At 44.2% G+C, this 21850-nt stretch overlaps 1 protein-coding gene across 1 annotated transcript in view; it reads right to left on the bottom strand.

The window, feature by feature from the left end:
* The window catches only part of Dnah9 (dynein axonemal heavy chain 9), a 362388-nt gene that overhangs the window by 322114 nt on the left and 18424 nt on the right, over positions 1-21850 (bottom strand). The window contains exons 5-8 of the mRNA XM_087910517.1: positions 18127-18338; positions 16111-16344; positions 5338-5505; positions 2008-2124 (exon numbers count right to left, since the gene is read on the bottom strand). Of these exons, the coding sequence (XP_087766643.1) occupies positions 2008-2124; positions 5338-5505; positions 16111-16344; positions 18127-18338 (731 nt within the window). The remainder of the gene's footprint in view (positions 1-2007; positions 2125-5337; positions 5506-16110; positions 16345-18126; positions 18339-21850) is intronic.

Here is a 21850-nt window from a genome sequence, read left to right as displayed (position 1 = left end):
GAAACGATTTACTAACTGAACTATCCACAACCTGAGAAAGCAACTGCCTTTAATGGAGGCATAAGAGCAGCTGTGTTCTGTGTATTCTCTGCTTTAGAAGGACTAAATCTTCCTGCTGAGAATATGCAGACAAGGGTGCTGATAGCCATCTTGTGCTACTGGCCTAAAGTCTTTGACCCACATGTTCTCTGGCCATGACTTCCAAGCTGCATATAATGTTGGATGATTGTGTAGTAGCAACAGGGGTGGGTGTTAGATGATCTCTCTGGGCAGCTCCACAGATTCTAAAACCTACTTATTTCTCTGGATTTATATTCACTGGAACATTTGAACTGGGTGATGAAGGAAGGAAAAGTTTTAATTTCCTAATGGTGAGATGACCAAAAAGAGAAACGGGTCAGGCAGAAGGGACCAGCTGGCTGCGGTTTCCCCATTGCTTTCCAAGAGCTGTTAAGAGGAAGAGTTAGGGTTAGATAAGGGATCTGCGTTTATGAGTGCACTTTGGGAGTCTGGCTACACACAGAGATGTTTCAGGACCAGGGCCAAGGCTATAAAGGATTCCTTCTTCTTTTGACTAGAATCCTTACTCCATATATTTTAAGAACTGAAAGTTTTAAAACCTATAGTTAGAGGTATGCTCTGAGAGAAATGTAGGTGTTTTCATGAAGGGAGCAATAGGAATACACCAAATACCTCCCTGAGAAGATGAATTCCCAAAGGAGACTAGATAGAGCAGTGACAAGCAATAATGTTATAGGCGGTGATCAAAATGAGCACAGTGGATTACATGAACATCCTCGGAACGGCAGGTACAAAGGGATTCCTAGGGTGGGAGAGCGTAGTCTCAACACATGAGTAGAGTTACAACTTCACAGTGTATCTGGTTTCTAATTCCCAATTAGTCAGGACAGCTAATAGTATTTAAGATCATTCTATGGACACATGTAAACCTTTTCTGATGTTTGAAGAGGAATTTCTGAATTCTTGGAAAGTGAACTATTAAATAACAGGTGTTTATTTAATCACACACACACACACACACATTCAACAGCAAATGGAGCATGGCACATTTGGGTTATTTAATATTCTGGAATAGCATAGGTTTGCCCATCCAAGGTTCATGTGTCTTTGACAATTGTCCTACAAATCACGTAGTCTATGAACATTTTCAATGACCAGAAATTTAACTACTTCTCGAGAACATTCATTTCATCTTGAAAAGCACTGACAGAAATCTTTTTTCTCTTCTGAACCAAAAATGCCTCTCCCTGTGACTTCTCCTGACTCAAGTCCTCGAAGCACCAGGCCTCTCCAACGTCTGCAGGAGTCCTGCCACACTCAACAGACTCCTATATTCTAGATCAGCTTTCCTGGCTGTGCGGCTACTCATGCCCTCACCATCCTACACTTTCTCTATTTTTTTCCTCTTTGGTTTTTCGAGACAGGGTTTTTCTGTGTAGCTTTGGAACCTGTCCTGGAACTTGCTATGCAGACCAGGTTGGCCTCGAACTCACAGAGATCTGCCTGCCTCTGTCTCCCAAGTGCTGGGATTAAAGGCGTGAGCCACCACTGCCCAACTTCTCTATTCCTTTTACCACTCAATATGGAAGAAATAGAGCCAGGGCAAGAATTCTTCTAGCTACTGGTGTTTGGGTCCTATAAATCACTTCTTGGTAAATGCTTTGCTCCAGGCTAAGTCAACCTTGCCTTAATGCTTAATCAGCCTTGATAGTGCTGAGTCATGCTTCCAGGATAGCAACCACACTGAACATTTTTACTCTTAATGGTGACCTTACTGATAAATGAATGGTGTCTAAAAAGATCACTCTAATATTCAAAGCATTTTTACATGTTCAAAATTCGTACATGATCTGTCTGAAAAGCCCAATTATATATTCACACCCCAAGGGGAAATATTTGTAGGAAGAAATTAGAAGGGTAGCCTTATTGTCCCCTGAGGAGCACTGAGGGGGACCTCACGGAGACTTCTGCTCCACTTACACTGACCTTAAAGGCATGTTCCACATCAGGTGTATCATCAAACGCTTGAATTAAGACTGTCGCCAATCTCCGGTCGAGATCTTCCACTCTCTTGTTAAATTCACGGACATCGTTTTCAAATTCCTGAGGAGACATCACCTGGACGTAAGGAAACCATGGTTTTCTGCAACCCAGTCTCCCTACAGTCTTGGTTGCTAACTTTCGTGGTAAACTCAGTCCAACCAAAGATTATTTTAATTCCCTAATCCTCACCACTTGTCCTAGCTTGCTCCTTTGTTGCTTTATAAAACACTGACCAAAAACATTTTGGGAGGAAAAGGTTTACTTGACTCACACTTCTATATCACAGTCCATCATTAGAGGAAGGTGGAGCAGAAACTTCAAGCGGAAACCTGGAGACAGGAACTGAAGTGGGAACCACCAAGGAAAGCTGCCTACTGGCTTGGTTTCCTGGCTTGCTTAGCTTTATGATGCAGACACGACCGACTTGCCTAGGGATGGTATCACCCACAGTGGGCTGGGACCTCCCAAACCAATCAACAATGAAGAGAATGCCCCCACAGACATGCCCAGAGGCCAATGCAAGGGAGGCAATTCTTCAACTGAGTTGTCTTCTCCTAGGTGTGTGTCAAGTGGACAAAACCTAACTATGACGCCATGGTAGCATGACACTCTGACCCAGATGGCACAGTTGAGTGAAACATGAGTTTGCCATCCACTCGCCTTCCTGTGTCCTTATCCCTTCCACTTTGTGAGTTCCCTTCTCTGCTGTCCACAGTGTCAGCACACACTACTCTAGATTTTCTCAGCAGCAACAGCCCCAGGGTCACCGCCTCCTTGTCTTCCTCCCCCAGTCAAAACAAATTTCTTTTTCAAAGCAACCAAATTAATCAAATCCTTAGAAGGAAAGTAAACTAATTAAATGAATACACACTATTCCTTCCAAATACACCTTAATTGGATAAGATGGCAATTAGCCATTATTCCTAAGTTTTCTAATTTAGCAAATAAAAAAAATGCAGGCTACACAGTTAAATCTGAGTTGCAGATAAACAATTATTTTTTAAAATTATCTAAGTTTGCTTTAATAATTGTCCGTTATTTATCAAACTTAAATGTATCTTACTTCTTAGGGTGCAGGAATTTTTCAAAAAAACTTTGATGATTCAACTCTCTAATTTGTATAATTACTATTTGTTATTATTGTTTTCCAGTAGCAATGTGTGTTATTTCACATTTTAAAGATTTTTTTTTTAAATTTCCATTTGTGTGTAGGAGTGTGTCTGTGTGGTATGCTTGTGAAGACAGGTGCCTGCAGGGCCAGCAGAGGGTGTCAAATCTCCTGGAGCTGAAATTGCCCAACGTGAGTGCTGGGAGCTGAACGCAGGTCCTCTGCAAGAGCAACAAGCACTCTTAACCACTGAGCCATCTCTCCAGGCCCCACATGTTTGTGTTTTAAAAGAAAAGAAAACAAAAAAAGTAGGAAAACACTGTATATTCCTACTTTCCAGCTACATTGACATTATGGTGTTATGGTATGCTTTCATACATATGGCAAAGTATACGTGTGTGCATTATGTCTGTAAAATATATGGACAAATATGTAAGCGGAGACTGCTCGTTCATTCCTGGCTGCCCAGACCCAAATAATCACACAGAAACTGTATTAATTATAACACTGTTTTTCTTAATAGCTCAAGTTTCTTATTAACTAACTCTTCCATCTTAAATTAACCTATTTCTACTCATCCATGTACCTTCATGAGGCTGTGACCTACTGGCAAGTTTTTCTGGTGACTTTCTCCTTCAGCAGCTACATAGCGTCTACTCTCTCTCTCTATCCCTTCCAGCCTGGCTATATTCTGTCATATATCTGGCTATATCCTGCCATAGGCCAAAGCAGCTTTATTCATTAACCCATAAAAGCAACATATATATGGAAGGACTTCCCACATTACATATATAATGTGTACTTACATGAAATATATATACAAAATAAATGGGATATGTGAGATTTTGTTATTCAGCTGCAAACACATCATATATGTAACATATGTATAACATATATTAAATATGTGTGTACATTCTCTTTTGTAATCTATCTTTCTCCTTTCTTCTTTCAACTAATGGAATTTTCATTAAGTCCCATCATCCTGGATCTGGCCAGGGAGGATCCTTGGAAACTGAATATGCTCAGAACAGATTCCTGTCCTAATTTCTGTTCTTCCTTTCTGGATTACAACTTCTTCTCCTGCAATCCTCCTTTCTTTGGGGAGAAGTTTGTTCCCTTTCCCCATGGTAGCAAGCTCTTTACTCTCTTCTGGTGCTTTTGAACTCATAGGTTATGGCTGTGGGGAACTGTGGGTGACATCTCGGCTCTGTGTCCCAATCTTAGAAAATTTGTACTTGTTCTTGCTTATCTTGAGTGGAGCTTCCTTTACCTAACCCTGAACCGCTAATAAACTTCTACTGATATGCCTGACCTTTGCTTGGCAGTCTGTGCTTGAAGCTTAGAGTTTATTAGCAGCTTTATTGAGTGTGACTGGTCAGATGGTATGTTTAAGGTACACAGTGATGTTTTGTGCACACTTGTGAAATGATGAAAGCAATGGAGGGAGTAGACCTATCACGATTGGTGGGATTGGCATATAGATGTCTATTCAAAATCCACAAGAATCCATCCCCTCATATAACTAGAACTGTTTGTGCACGCAAGAGCATGTGAGAACATGCATGTGTGTGTGTGTGTGTGTGTGTGTGTGCCCTTAGGACCACCCCCCCGACAGATTTCAAATACATAATACAGCACTACTATCATCACCACATTGTTCATTACTCCCATAGATTCACTTACCCCGCATCAAGGACACTTTGTAAGCATAGGCCAGCTCCTCCCATTTCTCTCTGTCTCAGCCCAGTGACCAGTGAGCTCTATATACCTGACAATTTGACTATCTTAGATACCAGAGAGAGATCACCAAGTATTTCTCCTTTGACAACTGGCTTGTTTTGCTCAGCTCAAACTTTTGACGCCATAAAGTCAGCACTGCTTCCCCTGTCTTCCCACGCCGACAGCGCTAGGCAGCAGCAATCTGGATCTGTCAGTGGTGGGGAGAAGCTCTTTCTGATTTTTATCCTCCGCACGCAAAATAATTAGGATCTTTCTAATGACACAGGGATGACAATTTCTCCTGACCCTATCAATAAATAACAAAACCACTAGGACCACAGAGCCAAAGATGATTCTTAAGAAAAAAGGCATGGAAACAAACACTTTGGTGCTGCAGCTAGAGACAGCTGAAAAGGGGCCAGGGCTTTAACCCCTCCCAGCCCTACCATGCTCTGGAGGTCCAGGCAGTCATACGGGCACTCCATGAAGACCTTGTACATCTCCTCGAACTCCTCGTGCATTTGCTGGACTTGCTGACTCAGGGCATTTCCTCGGAGGCCACTGAACTCAAGCCTCTCCAGCTTCTCAAAGTCCAAGGCTGTCTTCAGAAGACCCTATCAGGACAATTCACAAGCAGTTAAGGGAACCGGCGCCACCCTCATCCTCTCTACCAGATGGAGGAGACAGAAATTACAGGGGCAGCGGTTGCTTAAGAAAATGCAAAGTCTGGTTAGATTTTTTTTAACCTTATTATTAGGTTGGATTGGTTAAATTCCATGAAATACTAAAGAAAAAGTACAGATAAGGTGGAGTCGCAGGAGCCAGAATAAACAAGCACATCAAGAAATGTATGCTTCAGCATCTCTGTGTTCTACTACAGGTTGGTAAGAATCGGTAGGCTTAGTGTGGATTTTTATTTTAAAAAGTCAATGTCAAGCCAGGCTGGTGATGCATGCCTGTACTCCTGGCAGTGAAGGGATGGAGGCAGGATGACCAGGGCCAGTCTTGTTTAATAGAGCATTTGAGGTCCCTGTGTTCGAGAAGGTACTGGTAGGAGATAACCCTACAAACAGCCTGGAATACCAATTCAGGGGGTGGCACTGGCCTTCTTGCAAGTCCCTCTACCAAAGAAGAATCACCGCCCTTCAGCACAAGTGTCCTGGGGCAGGTCAAACCACATTCCACCTCAGAGAGAGAAGGCGGTCACTTACCATCACTCTGCTGGGTTTCTCCATCTGGGGCAGGGTCATGACACTGGTGGGAACTAACTCCAGTTAGTGCAGGCATAGGATTGAAGTGCACACCAGGACACAGTGTGTATTACTGTCACCACCGACACACCACATCCCTGCTGTGTTCAGAATTAAGTGGCAGATGGATGACATAGCCCAAACTAAGCTTTGGGGAGAAGTCCCTCTCAAGGCTATGGACGTCATGTCACATCTAATAGTGTAAATGCCTTCTGAGCGTGTTGAATGGGGAAGACTGAATTGATCCCTTGTGAGTACCTGTCTAAAATCACTAAAGCTCCAAGCTAAACCATGCTTGCTGTCAGAACCCTCAGTCTATGTACCTGTTCCTCCCACGGAGAGATGAAGCTAAAGGTTGTAAGTCATTCTGCAAACAGTTTGCGAGGACCCCTGGGAAGGGTCCTCCAACATGAAGAGGTTGGAAGGGCAAGAGCAGGTCCTAGTACCACACCTGAGCTGAGACACATCAGGTCCTGCCTCTACTCCAAAACTTCCCATACTGCTACTGACACCAAGGCCAGAAGTAATAACAGAGGCACAGCAGTGAGAAGGAGTCAGAAACTTCCCACACAGCCAGGTGGTGACCAAGGAAGCTTCTGGCAGCCATTCAGAAATCTATTCATTCAGTCAGGCTGAGGTATCATTATCAGAAGAGGCAGGACAGTAACAAAAAAAAAGATGGGACGCAAGAATCAAAGCTTCTGCCTTCTGGGGCAGGGTGAGGAAATCACCACTTTAAATTAGGATTTACATCAAAGAGAGGGCACCTGTCTAACATGGCAAAGTCTCCAGTTCTATCCTCAGAATTAGAAAAGGGAGGAAGTGGATGGGAGAGAAGGAAAAAGGGAGGGAGGAGGGAGGGAGGAAAGAGGGAGGAAGGAGAAGGAAGAGGAAGAGGAGGAAGAGGAGGAGGAAGAGGAAGAAAAAGAAGAGGAAGAAGAGGAAGAAGAAGAGGAAGAAGAGGAGGAAGAAGAAGAAGAAGAAGAAGAAGAAGAAGAAGAAGAAGAAGAAGAAGAAGAAGAAGAAGAAGAAGAAGAAGAAGAAGAAGAAGAAGAAGAAGAAGAAAGCATATGGAAACACTTGAAGACATCAGTACAGGCAATGGCTTTTTAGATAAGACCTCCAAAGCAGAGGGCGCAGAAGTGAGGGCGGAGCTACAGGGATGGATGAGATTGCCAGCTTCTGCACAGCAAAGAAAACAACAGAGCAGAGAAGAAACAACTGTGCAAAGCGATGCACAAATTGTTACAGCCAATTCACCTGATGGGAAAAGAGTAGCCAGAATATATAAGGAACTTTAAAAATTTGGTAACTGTTGTAGGAGGTCGCTTGTTTGTTCCCATCTGCTCAGCCCCAAAATAATCACACAGAAACCATGTTATTTGCAATACTGTTTGGCCAATAGCTTTAGTGTATTTCTAGATAACTCATATCCTAAATTAAACCATTTCTATTAATCTGTGTATCGCCACTTGGCTGTGGCTTACCGGATAAAGTTCTGTCCAGTGTCTGTCTCCGGCAGGGGCTACATGGCTTCTCCTGACTCCATCCTTTTTCTCCCAGCATCCAGCCCAGTTTTCCCCACCTACCTCTGTTCCCCTATAGCTCTGCTATAGGCCCAAAGCAGTTCCTTTATTAACTAATGATATTCACAGAATACAGAGGGAAATCCCACATCAGGTAACCCAAAGCTAAGTAATCCAACTATAAATTGGATAAAGGACATGAGTTAGATGCTTCCTGCAAAAAGAAATATGAAAAACAAGGCAAGGATTAGATGGACCAGTGATCTCTCAGCATCAGCTATAGAGGCTACACATGACATAGTAGAATTAAAATTGATATCTTTTGTGCTAAAAGAATCCATCAGTCATCAGCCCAGAGCACAGTCCTAATGGTATATATTATGGTACAATGTAACATTATGTGCAACATTTGATACATGAATGTTCACCCTGTGATGTCTTGCACAATTCCTAACAGAGTAGAGGTAGCACATATAACATAAACACCACAAAGGCAGCCTAAGGCTTTTATGTGGAGGGGAGGAGAGAGTTTGAATCACAGAAGACAACAGAAACAAGTCTGCATGCAGACAATGGTTTGTTCTTGGCCTGCGATGACTGTGGGGTATGATAGTTTATGTGGTCATTGTTCACAGACGGTTAATATTTACTTTTTTTTTTAAAAAAAAGAAAGAAAATCAGGGGGCTCTCGAGCTCGTGAAAAATGTTCAACTCTACTAGTTTTTAAGGAAATGAAGTCGAAACCACAATGAGAGGTCTCAGCACTGTTTGGGTGGCTGGAGTCCCAAAGACATAAATGCCAGTGAAGAAGTTAATAAAGCCACAAGAGAGAACAGTATGGAGGGGCACCAAACAACTGGAGATAGATCTACCATCTACTTCCATTCCCTTCCGCAAAAGGATCCAGATGAAATGATTTCGGAATATTAAAGAGACACTTGCACACCCCCGTCTGTTGTTATACTGCTCATAGCTAATGAGCTAGGAAATGACCCTGATGTCCATCAGCGGGTGCCTGGGTGAAAGTTGTTATGAATGACGACATGTTATCGTTTATACCCAAATCTATGAACTGGAGGCCATAGGCGGGGTGAAATAAGTCCGAGGCAGGAAGGCGAATAAGCCATGCTCCCTCATCTGAGCATGCTAAAAGTAATTCAATCAAAAGTGCAGCAGGGACTGCTAGAGACAGAGACGGCCAGAGCAAGGGTGGCGGTAGATAATGGCGGTAGAGGTCTGATAATGGGCACATAAACACAATCAGATAGGAGTGAGGTCTAGTGCTCCCACAGAATAGTGGGACTTGGCAGTTCATCATAACTACTGCACACTTGATAAGAGCATAGAACGGAGGAACTTAAAGGCTCCATAGCGTAATAGGAACATGGAAACTATTGATCACCCTGACTTGATAATATGTACTTCACAAAGCAGTGAAATATCACAGTGTACTCCACAATTCTTACAGTGACTATGTGTTAATCAGTAAAAGGCTTTTTTAGTGGTTAAGGCCATGTTTGATCATCCCACTATATACATATGACACATTATCACAACCGACTATCATACATTTGCACAATTCAAATAACTGTAAGATATTGGCTGGGAATGTTGACACACATATAACCCCACTGCTTGGGAGGCTGAGTGAGGACCGTGAATTCTAGGCCAGCCCGGGCTACATAGCAAGACCCTGACTAAAAGAAACAACAATGCTCAGCTTTATATGCTTAGAAGAAAACCAATGGATTCTATTTAAATGCAATTGACTTCGATGGTAATTCCTGTCTCTTACAAGCTGCTGTTTCACAGGAAGAAAATAGCAGAGCCTTGCACTATTTCCTCGGTCGTTATTCTTCACAAAGGTGTGAACATCATTTTAATTTGTTAGGAAATCCTCTCTAACCATGTTTCAAAGACAGACACAGCTTGATATGTTTGCATATAACAGAAAATAAGATGATAATTTCATTATACACTTCTTTATTTCTCAGGAAGACTTGAAGCATGCTCCTAGGTGGTCAGTGGGAGGCGTTTTATTGATAATATAAGGAGGAGATTGCAGGTACCCAAGCAGTACTTAGTCACTGTATTTTTGGAGAAAGTCTAGTTATTGATCTTCTCCAAAAATTCTTTCTTCAGCTTAACAAATGGGTCACATCTTCACTGCAGGAAGTACAGATTATTACAATAGATTGTCCATCTCTGCTGTTCTCACTGTCATACAGGGAGGGCCCCAGACATCATGGGGTCTCTTATTAGGAAATGATAGATATTTATAATGAATTATCTAACTAACAAAGATATAGTGGGTGACACATTTATTTGAGGCTCATTTGAAGGCTTGGGGGTCTTCCCTTCAACTCCTATCAATGGGGTGTCCCCTTCACCCCCCAGAACCACTCCCCTGCTCTTTCTGTCTTAGCTTTCTTACTCTGGCATGGTAATATTTAACATTATGTTGTATTATGTTATTTTCTACCCACCTTTTCCAGGAGGTTGCAGATATTCCAAAGGTATCCCAGGTCCTCCTATGCCCGGAAGCATGCTTGGTGCTGAATGAGTATTTGTTGAATGGAGGCGTGCCCTTTCTGCTCTGACTTAGCTGCTGCACAGCCAGCAGAAAGTGATGAAGTGACAGAACACTAGCAACCACGACTGCTGAGTCGTTAGTGAGAATGAGAGAAGTTGGGAGGAAAAAGCAAAGGCAGGACAGCTTAGTATTGGACGGGTCTCAGATAAGGGCAAGGAAGAAACTTCTGTGGTCCCAGTTTGAGAGAAGAAACAGATGCCCAAACGAGCAGACCTGGTCTCACCATGCAGGATGAAGTTAGGTAGCTGCTGCTATGTAATCATTTTAATCTGAAAACAACAGTGAGCAGTCCCTGGGACGCCAACAAATAAAACAAACCATCTACCTTTCAGAGAGTCCAAACAGAGTGAGCAGCGTAAGCTGTGAGCACTTCATCACTGGGGAGATTCTGGTATGATGTACAGTGGACAGCATTGTAGTAGAAATAATTTCTAGAACTGCAGACACAGATTTTGCTCACTGACCACAACCTATCATCGACACTCAATTTAGATGTAGGCTATTTTCACAGACCATTTAAAAGTCTTCAGTGACAGATAAATGGCAAATTTAATCCACTGGGGTTAAATATTTTTAAATGTCAATGTTTATTAATCCCAGTAGTAAAGCCATGAAATGCATTGTGCAGCATACAGGATGCGCCTATGAGCCTTGGAGCCAGGATGCATATCATAGAAGACCTGTGACACTCATGTTCCCACAACCCTGGTCCTGCTCTTTTCTGGCTCTATGGCCTGGGGCAAGGCACTGAGATTGCAAGGCTCATTTGCAAACTGTAGATGGGCACAGTGATATTTAATTTAGGCCAGGATTTGGGACAATAATATTTAACACATGAGGCGGTTTGTCGGAAAGAGCCTATATAGTATGACATAAGGAAAGTGTCACCATTATAATTATGACCCTCCTGGCACCATTAGATACTGGATAAGTTTGGATTATCCAGGAGACACTCTGCAGCTCTTTGTAGGCAGGTATCACAATGCGCCCCAGAGTCCCAGAAGATTTACTGGGTTGATTGGGACCTATTGTTATGAAAAAAAACGATGCAACATTTAATGGTGGTGGCAGGTGGAGAGATGGGGTTCAATTTGTGCTCTGGCCCATGAGATGGAGAATCAAAACCAGATGTAATGGCAAGCTTCACCAACGTTCCTCTATTCCTGAAGGAGAGGTCATGCCGGCTGCCTGTCTTAAAAGTAATGTCTTCGGAATTCATTAAGGGACAGCACAAAGCAGATACTCACAGATGAAAATCTCAAAAGGTCATTTGAAAAAAGACTGTTTTCTTTACCTTTCCGACTGCCACCGACCTTATACAGCTAATGGTCTCACATGTGACCACGTGTTCAAGCTGGGCTGAAAGGGAAGCCAGCCCAATTAGACCAGGAATGAAAAGAGGCTGGCCAAAGTGGCTGAAGCTGGCAAAGGGACCCCAAGGAAATGTGGTGTCTCAGGTCAGCTTATTACCTCTCTCCCCACTAATCACTCTGCATAGAGCCCCAGCAGGAAATCATTGTGTCTCCAAGTGAATCACGGGCATTTTATAATGAAAGAGATGAGGGCTCTCTCCAAGCTGCTTCCCGCATCATTTGCAGGGAAGGGGCCGCAAGCAGAAACATAAACAAGAATGTACAGATTCAAGTTTGTGGCATAAACTTGAACTATGTGTGTGCACATTTGTGTGCATGTGTGTTATATTCCAGTTCCTATGTTCTGGGAAGGGGGATGACTCAAGGTATTCAGAGACATGGGGAGACTGCTGTTCTTCAGTTCCTTGACTGTTTCTTCAAACTGCAAAAGATTTTGTATATGTTGGGGATTCCCTTAGGTGAAGCCATGCAGTCTAATCAGAATGGGAACTAGAACTTTACCTAAGTGACCTACTTATTGATAAAGACTGAGAAACTATATGGTTGAAAACAGAATATGGAAAGATAGAAAAGAATGGGTAAGGGTAGAAATAAAGCCAAAAAGCAAGGCTGAGTCCCTCAAAACAGAAAGATGGGGAGGGAAGGAAGGATGGTGAGAGGGAGGAAAAGGAAGGAACGGAGGAAGGAAGGAAGAGGGGAAGGAAGAAAGGAAAGGAGGGAGGAAGGAAGGAAGGGAGGAAGGGAGGAAGGGAGCAGAGTAAGGAGATGTTTACAACTCCCTGAGGATTTCAAAGTTGGATGAAAAGAGTACAATGCTTCTGAGAATAAATCCCAGCTTCACATTCTGCACTGGGTGACTGGATAAATTAATTGATGCATTGGATTGAGCTGTTTATTAAAGATGGGTATTGATGATTAGCATTTCTAATGACTGCGATGACACACGCTCTAACATTAGAAAATTTCTTGCATGTGTCATTTCTCTATGTTTGTAGGCCTCAGCTTCCACAGCAAGGATGAGGTCATGTGATGCTTACCCTGAGAAAGAAGGTTGGTATCCGGTTGCTCTGGGATGCTGTCCCCAGCACACACCCTCCTTACTGCATACCTCCTCTGCCTCCTACCTTCTTTTAGCAAGCAGTCAGAGGGAAAACATGGACATGTACAACAAAATTCTTATGAAAAGAAAAGGCAAAAACAAAAGGATAAAGAGCTAAAGAGCATTACAGATGAGAGGAACGAGGACTGGGAGAACCGTGGAGATTAGAAACCAGCCCCTTGTAATCTGGCCCTCAGCATGAGCGGAGAAGAGCCAAATGCACCGATGTCATTCTGTTCACATCTATTTATTAAATCTCAGGGGCCAGCGTCATGGTGATCATACATTGCATTAGAATAGAAGATGAAGAAGGTTAAGTTCATGCTAATTCTTGCTGGAGAGAAGCAGATTAATCCCATTGCAAAGAGGCATTGATCACTGTGATACTCAGAATGCTAACTAAAGGGCTACATGAAATATGCCAGAAGACGATCGATAGTCCCCCGTTCTGCTGCACTGAGCTGAGGAGGGAAGAGGTGGGAGGGGGAGGGGAGGCAGGAAAGGGCAAGGGGGATGGATCTGAGCCAACACTGAGAGATGACAGAGAAGTGGAGTTGCTGTGCCCAGGAGAGAAGGAGTGACACAAGACAGACAGACTCTGGAGGGGCAGAAGCAATGGGACCAAGGGCAGAGGGTATCCAAGTCCCCTCCAAGGACAGAGGGCAGAGGGCATCCAAGGTCCTTCCAGTCAAGTCAGAGCAACTGCTCTTTATGCATCTGGGCCTTTGGTTCAGGAAAAAGAAGCCCGAGAAGCGACCAAGGTGAGGTAATGGTTCTGGGGAGGATGTGGCCAGCTGTGCTAATATTTACTGATACCCCATGCAGATTAGATGCCCTTCATTTAGAATAGCTGTCTATATGCAAAGTCATACCATTAGCATGTGTGTCCCAGGCTGAAGACCCCTCCTGAACAGTTATTGGAAGCTTATTTCAAGACTGGAGAGAGAGCCTGTAAACATGACCGTTGCAAGGCTACAGAGGTAATTATTCCTCCAGGGGCAGCCCAGAGACCAGGGTGGCCATCACCTTGGCTAAACAGTGAGGAGTTGATGTGGGAGATGAGAGGAGTAATGAGCGCGGGGGCGGGGGGGAATAGGGGCCGAGCTGCAGGAGTTGTGCTGGAAACAGCTGAGAGAAAATGAGGCATTTAGGATGATGCTAGATATCAATTATTAATACTCTCCTGATTCTGATGAAAGGTTTAAGGTATGCCTTTCATAAAATCTAGCTTCTGGCTTTCTCTTGCATATTTTTCTGCCTTTATGCCTTTCTCCAGTGAGTTCTTTTTCCAGTTCAGAACTGATTTCCTCTTGTGTTCTTTGCTATATTTTCAAAGCTCTCCTGGGTTAGGGTCCCCCCCCCCCTTTGCTCCCAGTAACTCAAATGTACTTTTATTATGACATTCAATTCACCTTAGGAATGTTGAATGACTGTATCTTTCTACCCCTGATGTTCTGTGCTAATTTGTGTCTCTTCTCCTATGCCATGACTATAGGTCCAGAAAGCTATTCAGGCAAAACTATGTTCTATTCATCTTTGAACCCTAGCACTTAGCTCAGTGCCTGGAGAATTTTTTTAAACATGCATTTAAAAAACTGACATGAAGAGATTTAGTCTATGATTGTTTTATCTCTGTCATCTGGTGGTTTGGAAGGTTTGTTACAGCTTTTCCACACCACATCTCTCTTCGCCCCAAATCTCCACTACTAATAGCTTGGAACCGAAGTCTAATTTCTTCTCCGTTCCTTAGCCATTGGTCTAACATTGAACTAGACCCCAAAGTCCTCAAGTTACTCCTAAGTATGTACTTCTTATTGTGTATGTGCTGCTTCTCCTTGCCACAAAAATTCAATCAGGTTGCACGAGCCACCTTTCCAGGATAAGTGTCACTACCAGACCTCAGCAAAGAAGCCGCCCTCGACAACAAATGGAGACAGTACGGAGAAGCACAGCCGGACACAAAATAGCCTCATCAGTAACTGTGGGGAACCCAGCCTTGATGGATGCATCTACATCACAGCCCCTGCTCAGAGACGCCGTGGGACAAGGGCCTGGAAAGATTGTAAAAGCCAGAATGCCAAGAAGTCTGCAGTGAAATGTCTCCGCTAGAAATGACTGTATGAAAGAGACCAGGACAGGGCAATATCAATGAATATGTTTACACGGAAGCATAGGAATGCCATTGGGTCCCACACCTAGACAAAGACAGGCAACTAAGGTCTTCTGGGAATCTCTTCCCAGGGATAGCCTCTCCCACGGATAAGCCTCCTTAATGGCTGTTCATGTACATGCAAACAACAAGAACAGACTCAACAGGTTGTACAGATGTGTGTGTGTGTGTGTGTGTGTGTGTGTGTGTGTGTGTATAACACACACAGACATAACAATAATAATAAAATAAGCCATCAACTTGAGAGTTGGGGGATACATGGGAGTGGTTCAAGAAAGGGTAGCTGGGAATGGCTGGGAGGCAGACAGGAGGAGAGAAGTAAAGTGATAAAAACATTTTATTTTGAAAAATATCAAAATTCAATCCGTAAGTCCATAACTGTAAGACACTAAATTCTGAGATGTAAAAGCAAAAGGAAAAGTCTCATGTCTTTGCTTCCTAGTTCTTAAACTAAAATTCGTAGTAATTTTTAAATTCTTGATAGGAGAGAGAACTATGAATAAGATGTGCTTCTCTTGCCCAAGGACTCAGCAGTGTTTGGGATTTAGATCCACTGGGCAGTCTGGGAATGGAAGGGAAGTCCAAAGCAGCTGGCCTGTGAGAATGGGCAGCTGTATGAAGACCTGTTCTCTTTCAGTTGTACAGCAAACTTCCCTGCCCAAGTTTATTTGCAAATAAGCTGAGATAACAAAATGATCTCTGGGGCTTTCTCCCTAAGTGCCTAGGATCAGAATCTCTGAAGACCAACAGAACCACCACTGTTTAGTCAATCCAAATGGAAGCCATTTACCGAAACTTGCTAATGGTCCTGACAGCCAACCACACGTGACTGTCTTGTGTGAATCTAAAATGGTACCCCACAGGCTCTCATGCTTGGTTGCTTGACCCCCAGTGTGGTGTTATTTTGGGAGGCCATGACATGTTTAGGAGGTAGAGTCGAGCTGATCAAAGTAGAGCACTAGAGCTTAGCGGCTGGCTCGCACCTCGCTCCCTGCCTTCTGTCCCATCACTATTGGAACACCCACTGCCATGATGTGTCCCTATTGCCACAGCTGGAGTTCATTCTCACCCTGCCTTTGCCTCCACGATAAACTAAAACTCTCTGTCACCCTGAGCCAAAATACATCTTCCTGGCTACCTGATAGCCTCTGAGATCTTGTACTTGCTCCCGCGCTGGACGGGAGCCTGGGGTGAATGAATCTACTCACCTCCACCACACACAGTCGGCCCAGAAAGCCATCCAGTCGCACAAAGACCAGAGACACCTGGAAATCCCATGTCCTGATTTCTGAGTCCTCTTTGAAGTACATGTGGAGATGTTCCCTTCTGTCCTGAAATGCCCGTTTGAAGAAGCTTAAGGTGTCTGAGACCACTTGCAGTTTTCTCTGACTTTCTTCTACCTCACTCCTCAGGAGGTCTTCCGGGTTGAGGTAATTAGAGGCCTGGGATGTAGATAGAATAGTAACCATGAACCTGGTGGCAGGTACAGGATATCCCATGACTATGTCAACGCCATCTCAGAGCGAAATAATCACCTAGGTAATATTTTTCACAAGTACAACACAGAAAACTTCTGATCAAGTTTTCTGTTTCACAGGTGATCTTGGGTCAGTGTTTAAGCCCAACAGTCTGTGGCCCTTCTGTCACAGTGTGTTGAACCATGCTGTGATTGGACAAGGGACCAGTCAGAGACCAGGAGGCATTACGGGATGTGGCTGGGCCAGCTGTTCATCCCCAAATATTCTGTGGTTTGTTGACTTTGACGACAAAATATTTTGAATGCAAGAATGCTTTGGGCCATATCTATTTTTCAAGAGACTTAAACCTGGGAACTTGGAAGATAAACTACTGGGTAGTCCCCATCACCAACACAGGGAGCAACAGAGAGTAACGGGATTGAGGGGCATCCTCTAAAACCACAATATGAGTCAGTCTGGAGCAGCCTCGCCTCAGGTTTTCAAAACGTGGGCGAGCTAATACAAGTTCTCTACAGATGCTCCATTTTCTTAGTTCTTATATTTTCAACCAAAAGTCCCCAATGATAGTGCTGATGACATGCAGATCTGGGAGACCGGCACCTCAGATGTAGGAGCTGCTGTGGGCATGCTTGGGTAAGTAGTCAGTGTCCTCAACCTTGACAGGCATCTCTAAACAAGTAATACGTTCTAAGACTCCTTTTGTCCCCTCCTCTGATGTCTGACTGGGATTTATAAATGTAACACCATTTTGTAGCCTCAACATGCTCAATGGGTGCCAGTTACTATGAGCCATTCTGTGAGCTTGTTCATTGTTTTCTTAGGGCTGATCGTCCTTGGGTACCAAAAGGTGTCACTATGGGGGAAGGTCACCCAAACCAAGGCTTCTAGCTCCACTTACACTCTAAGATCCATACTGCCTTGGTGCTACAGGAATCCCTAACAGGGGGTAGGAAAGCCAGTAGGATGGCACACAGCTGGACTCCCATCTGCTAGGGAAGGTGAGACAGGAGGATAGCAAGTTTAAGACTAAGCTGAGAAATTTAACGAGGTCTTATCTTAAGATAAAACTTAAAAATGTGCAGCTTACAGATAGAAAGCTTATTTAACATGTGAAGGGCTTTGGGTTCAACCACCAAACAAGAACAAGGAAAGCAAAACAAAACAAAACAACCACTAGCAGCAACAAAAAGTGGAGGAACGATCTTTGCAACCCAAACAGCAGCATCTCAAATGTTCACAGCGAAGGAGCTCTGAGCATGTGCCAGGCACGGACATCCTTGGCATCATTACAATGTTACCCCTGTGAGATGGTTCCCTTTCTGCTGCAGCATCATAAACCAGACAGTGAGGCACAGAACAGGCAAGCAGCTTGCGCTGGAACACACAGCTCACACGTGCTAAATCAGGAGCGATTCCCTTGACTTCAGAGACTTCTTTCTGAATTACTAGGCTTCGTTGGTGCCTTAACACAAATCCCTCACACAGCTCATGAAGGAGGTTACAATTTACCAGCCCCAAGCAGGGCTTAGGCAGAAATCAAGACTGGGCAACCCCAGTGTGTCAGCAGTACCAAAATCCTCTTTGGGTACTGCTGGCTTGCGAAAACATAAAATTCAAATGTGAGAATCCTTTGGGTCGCAATTACTTCCGGCCTAAGGGGAACAACACATTTTACTCTTCCACGTGCCTTTCTATGTGCCAAGCAGCCCCGAGGGAGAAGTTGCTGGGCTTCTCAGATGGGCTCACCTGCTGGATGAGGAGGTTACAGATTTCCTGGAGCAGCACAGCGAGCTTCCCTGGGGAGCGGTACCACCTGCAGGTGGTCCAAATCAGACAGACCACATGGAGCAGAGGCCTCAACCTGCCCTTCACCTCAGGAAACTCCAGGCTTTCTAGGGCGTCCAGGTGTCTCTGGAGCGGTAACAGGTGCACATGGATGTCCCGGGCCTCTGTCAGGGCTGGAAGGAATTAGAGATGGTCAGCCTTGCCTGATGGGCACCACCTACCTCATAGAGCCCCAGTGTCTGGGGAGCGAAGGGTTGGCAAAGCCAAGACTGCAATTTCTTCCTGACCTGAGAAGATGGAAAAGATGGTTTCAGAAAGCTTCCTGGCTCTTCTGAAGAAAGACTGAAATCTGGAGAACTCTGAAAAATCTAAAATGACGGACTAAGATCTCAGTGACAACATTCCTGTATCAGGATGTCTTCCTGGCTTTCCCAGCCTGTCTTAGGGTTACTATTGTTGTGATGAAACACCATGACCAATGTAACTTGAGGAGGAAAAAGGTTTATTCAGCCTACCCTTCCACATCACAGTTCATCATCAAAGGAAGTCAGGACAGGAGCTCAAACAGGGCAGGAACCTGGAGGCAGGGACTGATACAGAGGACACGGAGGGATGCTGCTTACTGGCTTGTTCTTCATGGCTTTCTCAGTCTGCTTTCTTATAGAAAATAAGGTTCTCCCCCATCAGTCACTAATTAGGAAAATATCCTATAGACTTGTCTTACGGAAGCAATTTCTCAACTGAGGCTCCTTCCTCTCCGATGACTCTAACTTGTGTCAAGTTGACACGGTATCAGTCTGCACACTCAGCACACTCACACACTGTTGACACGGTACCAGTCGGCACACTCAGCACACTCACACACTGTTGACAGGGTACCAGTCAGCACACTCGGCACACTCACACACTGTTGACACGGTACCAGTCTGCACACTCAGCACACTCACACACTGTTGACACGGTACCAGTCGGCACACTCAGCACACTCACACACTTGCTCTATATTGTCAGATCCCCTCCCTTGAGGATTTTGATGCTGATACTACAAGGATGACATAAAGGCAGACGATGGGGCAGGCACAAAAGAGTGGGCCTTCAAATGCTGATCAAGACACCTCCCAACTCTAGGACTTTGGACACAGCTAACATCTGTAAGCCTTAGAACTAGACTGATCTGGAAGGTAATTTCGCGAGCCATGGAAATAGGAGGCAGTACAAAAGCGTCTTCCCAGAGAGCAGTGCGGTGACAGGACTAGAGAAAACAGTTAACAGACAGCAGCCTCTCTGGTGAGCCTCTGACAGGAACTTTGTGAGTGCTTGTGAAAGAGAAACCACGGGGAATGGAGGGGTAGCTTGGACTGGAGATGGCAAGATTCTGTTGGTTTTCAAAGCCAAAGAACCATCTTGAACATGACTCCACGAGTGAAGCCTTCAGCGGTCATCTCGTGCTAACTGGTGAGGAAATGTGGCAAAGCTGGCAGCACTGGTAGGTACATAGCAACGCAGAAAAATGGAAGCCAGACAGAAGGGGTAGCTGCAGCTGTTTCCCTCTTGGGCAGGTAATTGGCAGTGCCTAGGAGAGCAGGTGGTCTTGGGTCATATTATATGGATGAGGCTCCATGTCCACCCTAAAGTAAACTCAAAATATCCCTGATTTAGCTGTAAGCTTCAATATATCAGACATTTTTCTATCACTAGACATACAGCATCCCATAAGGCCTAAGTAATTCCCTAGGCTCACTGTGTAACTCAACCAGTCCCTTTGGCCTGAACAAAAGGAATGGTACCCCTGTTTACTCTGAACCTCTGCATCCATTGCCCTAAGGCTCAAGGGACACATGATAAATGGGAATGGATGCTTGTGCTTTATATCCCAAGTGGTAGACTTAAAGCATTCTGTGAGCCAGTCAAATGACCTGGCACTCCAAAGAGGGTGACAATGCTCTGTGGGAGGCCGGCAGTGGGTATTGGGACCACTGAGTTGAGGCAGAGGACTATACCATGCTGCTGGTAGACAAAGTGGGGGCATGTGAGTGTCAGAAGGGAGCCTGAAGTGTAGATAGAGGAGTCTTTTCTTCAGGTCACCCTGTTTGAGGGCTTTTTAAAACTCAAATGTTTTTTCAAATACCTGGGCAGAAATTTGACTGTCTTCAGACCACAATACTTGAGAAAGCATGGACGGCTCCCTACTTCAATCAGGGAGAAATCAGCTTGATTAAAAAATTAAAAACCAAAACCAAAACAAATGGAGACAGATAAGAGTTAGGATTCTGCTTGTTGTTTTCTGTTTAGTTTCCTTTTGTTTTTAGGATTATCTATTTCTCAGTTTCTGAGGGCTACTGGTTGGTAGCCCCTACTAGAAACTCAAAGACAAGGACTCTAAAGTCTCTTACATGAAATGGCGTAGTGCTGGCATAAACACCGCGCATGTCCTCTTATGTATAATTCCCTCTCTGTCACTCATAATATCTAATGCAGTAACAACACTGAGTAGTCGTTAAACTGCATTTTCTGTGTATGTTGTGCTGGGGGTGGAACCTAATGCCCCAAGTACACCCAGCATTCGCATGATCACTGAGATTCACACTTAGACATTATGCTCGCTTTTTATTTAAGTTTTTTGAGAAGTCCATATGTAAGTACTGCATATTCATATTACTTCTACCCACCTTTTTCCCCCTTCAAACTCCTGCCATGCCCCTTCACTCCCGCTCAGATTCGTGGCTTTTTCTTCTTCGTTATAGGTACATATATACATACACAGTATATATGGCCTACTGAGTAAATTCGGTATTACTTCCATGTAGGCGTGTTTAGCATTGACCACTTGGGATCCGATAACATATCACAGACCTTGTCTCTGGGGAAGAGTGATTCACCCTCTCTCAGCAGCCACTGATTGCCTTAGCTCTTTATCTAGGGGTGGCCTAGTAAAATTTCTGCCATCCATGTTGGCATGTCACCGGTGTCATTGTGCAGGCTTGTTTTAGGTAACCACATTGTTGAGATGCCATGAGTATAAAGCACCCTGTCATGTCTAGAAGGTATGGGGTAGCAGCAAACATCCCGGTCCTTTGACTCTTGGGAGCTTTGCCGTTCCCCTTTCCAGCTTTAGGGGTTGCGTCATTATATGTACCAGTTGGGGCTGAATATCCCATGGTCACTTTTTCTCTGGATTTTGGCCAGTTATGAATCTCTGTGATAGTCTCTATTTGCTGCAAAAGGTGAATTCTTTGATGACAGGAGAGAGCTATACTTACCTGTGTGTAGAAGGATAAGCATTTAGAATACTATTAGAGATAATATTAGTTTGAGGAAATGGCGGTAGCAGGCTCTCCTTTATAGCCTATGATCCTTTGACCTTTTTGAGTAGTTGGCTAGATTTGCAGTGCCAGGTATTAATCCCTGACCACAGGACGGGCCTTATGTTCAGCTACACAGCTATCAGTTACCCTCAAGATAAAAGTGCCATTATTACACTGTTGGATCAGTCATTGTTGTGGCTAGTAGGATTTGCAGATGGATAGAACTATTACTGACTGCCCTTCTCCCTCAGCAGCTGTCACAGCATCTTAAGGTATTGCTGGTATTCAGGGAGGAGAGTTCCAGGTCAGCTCTAACCAGATTCCTCCAATTCCTCTGTCCAAACTGTGTGGTGGTCTTCATCAGTAGGATCTTACCTTCA

The sequence above is a fragment of the Myodes glareolus genome, chromosome 9 (assembly GCF_982192425.1).
Source record: "Myodes glareolus chromosome 9, mMyoGla1.1, whole genome shotgun sequence".
Taxonomy (NCBI): domain Eukaryota; kingdom Metazoa; phylum Chordata; class Mammalia; order Rodentia; family Cricetidae; genus Myodes; species Myodes glareolus.
Note: the sequence above shows the minus strand (reverse complement) of the source record. Positions and strands in the feature narration are given on the sequence as shown.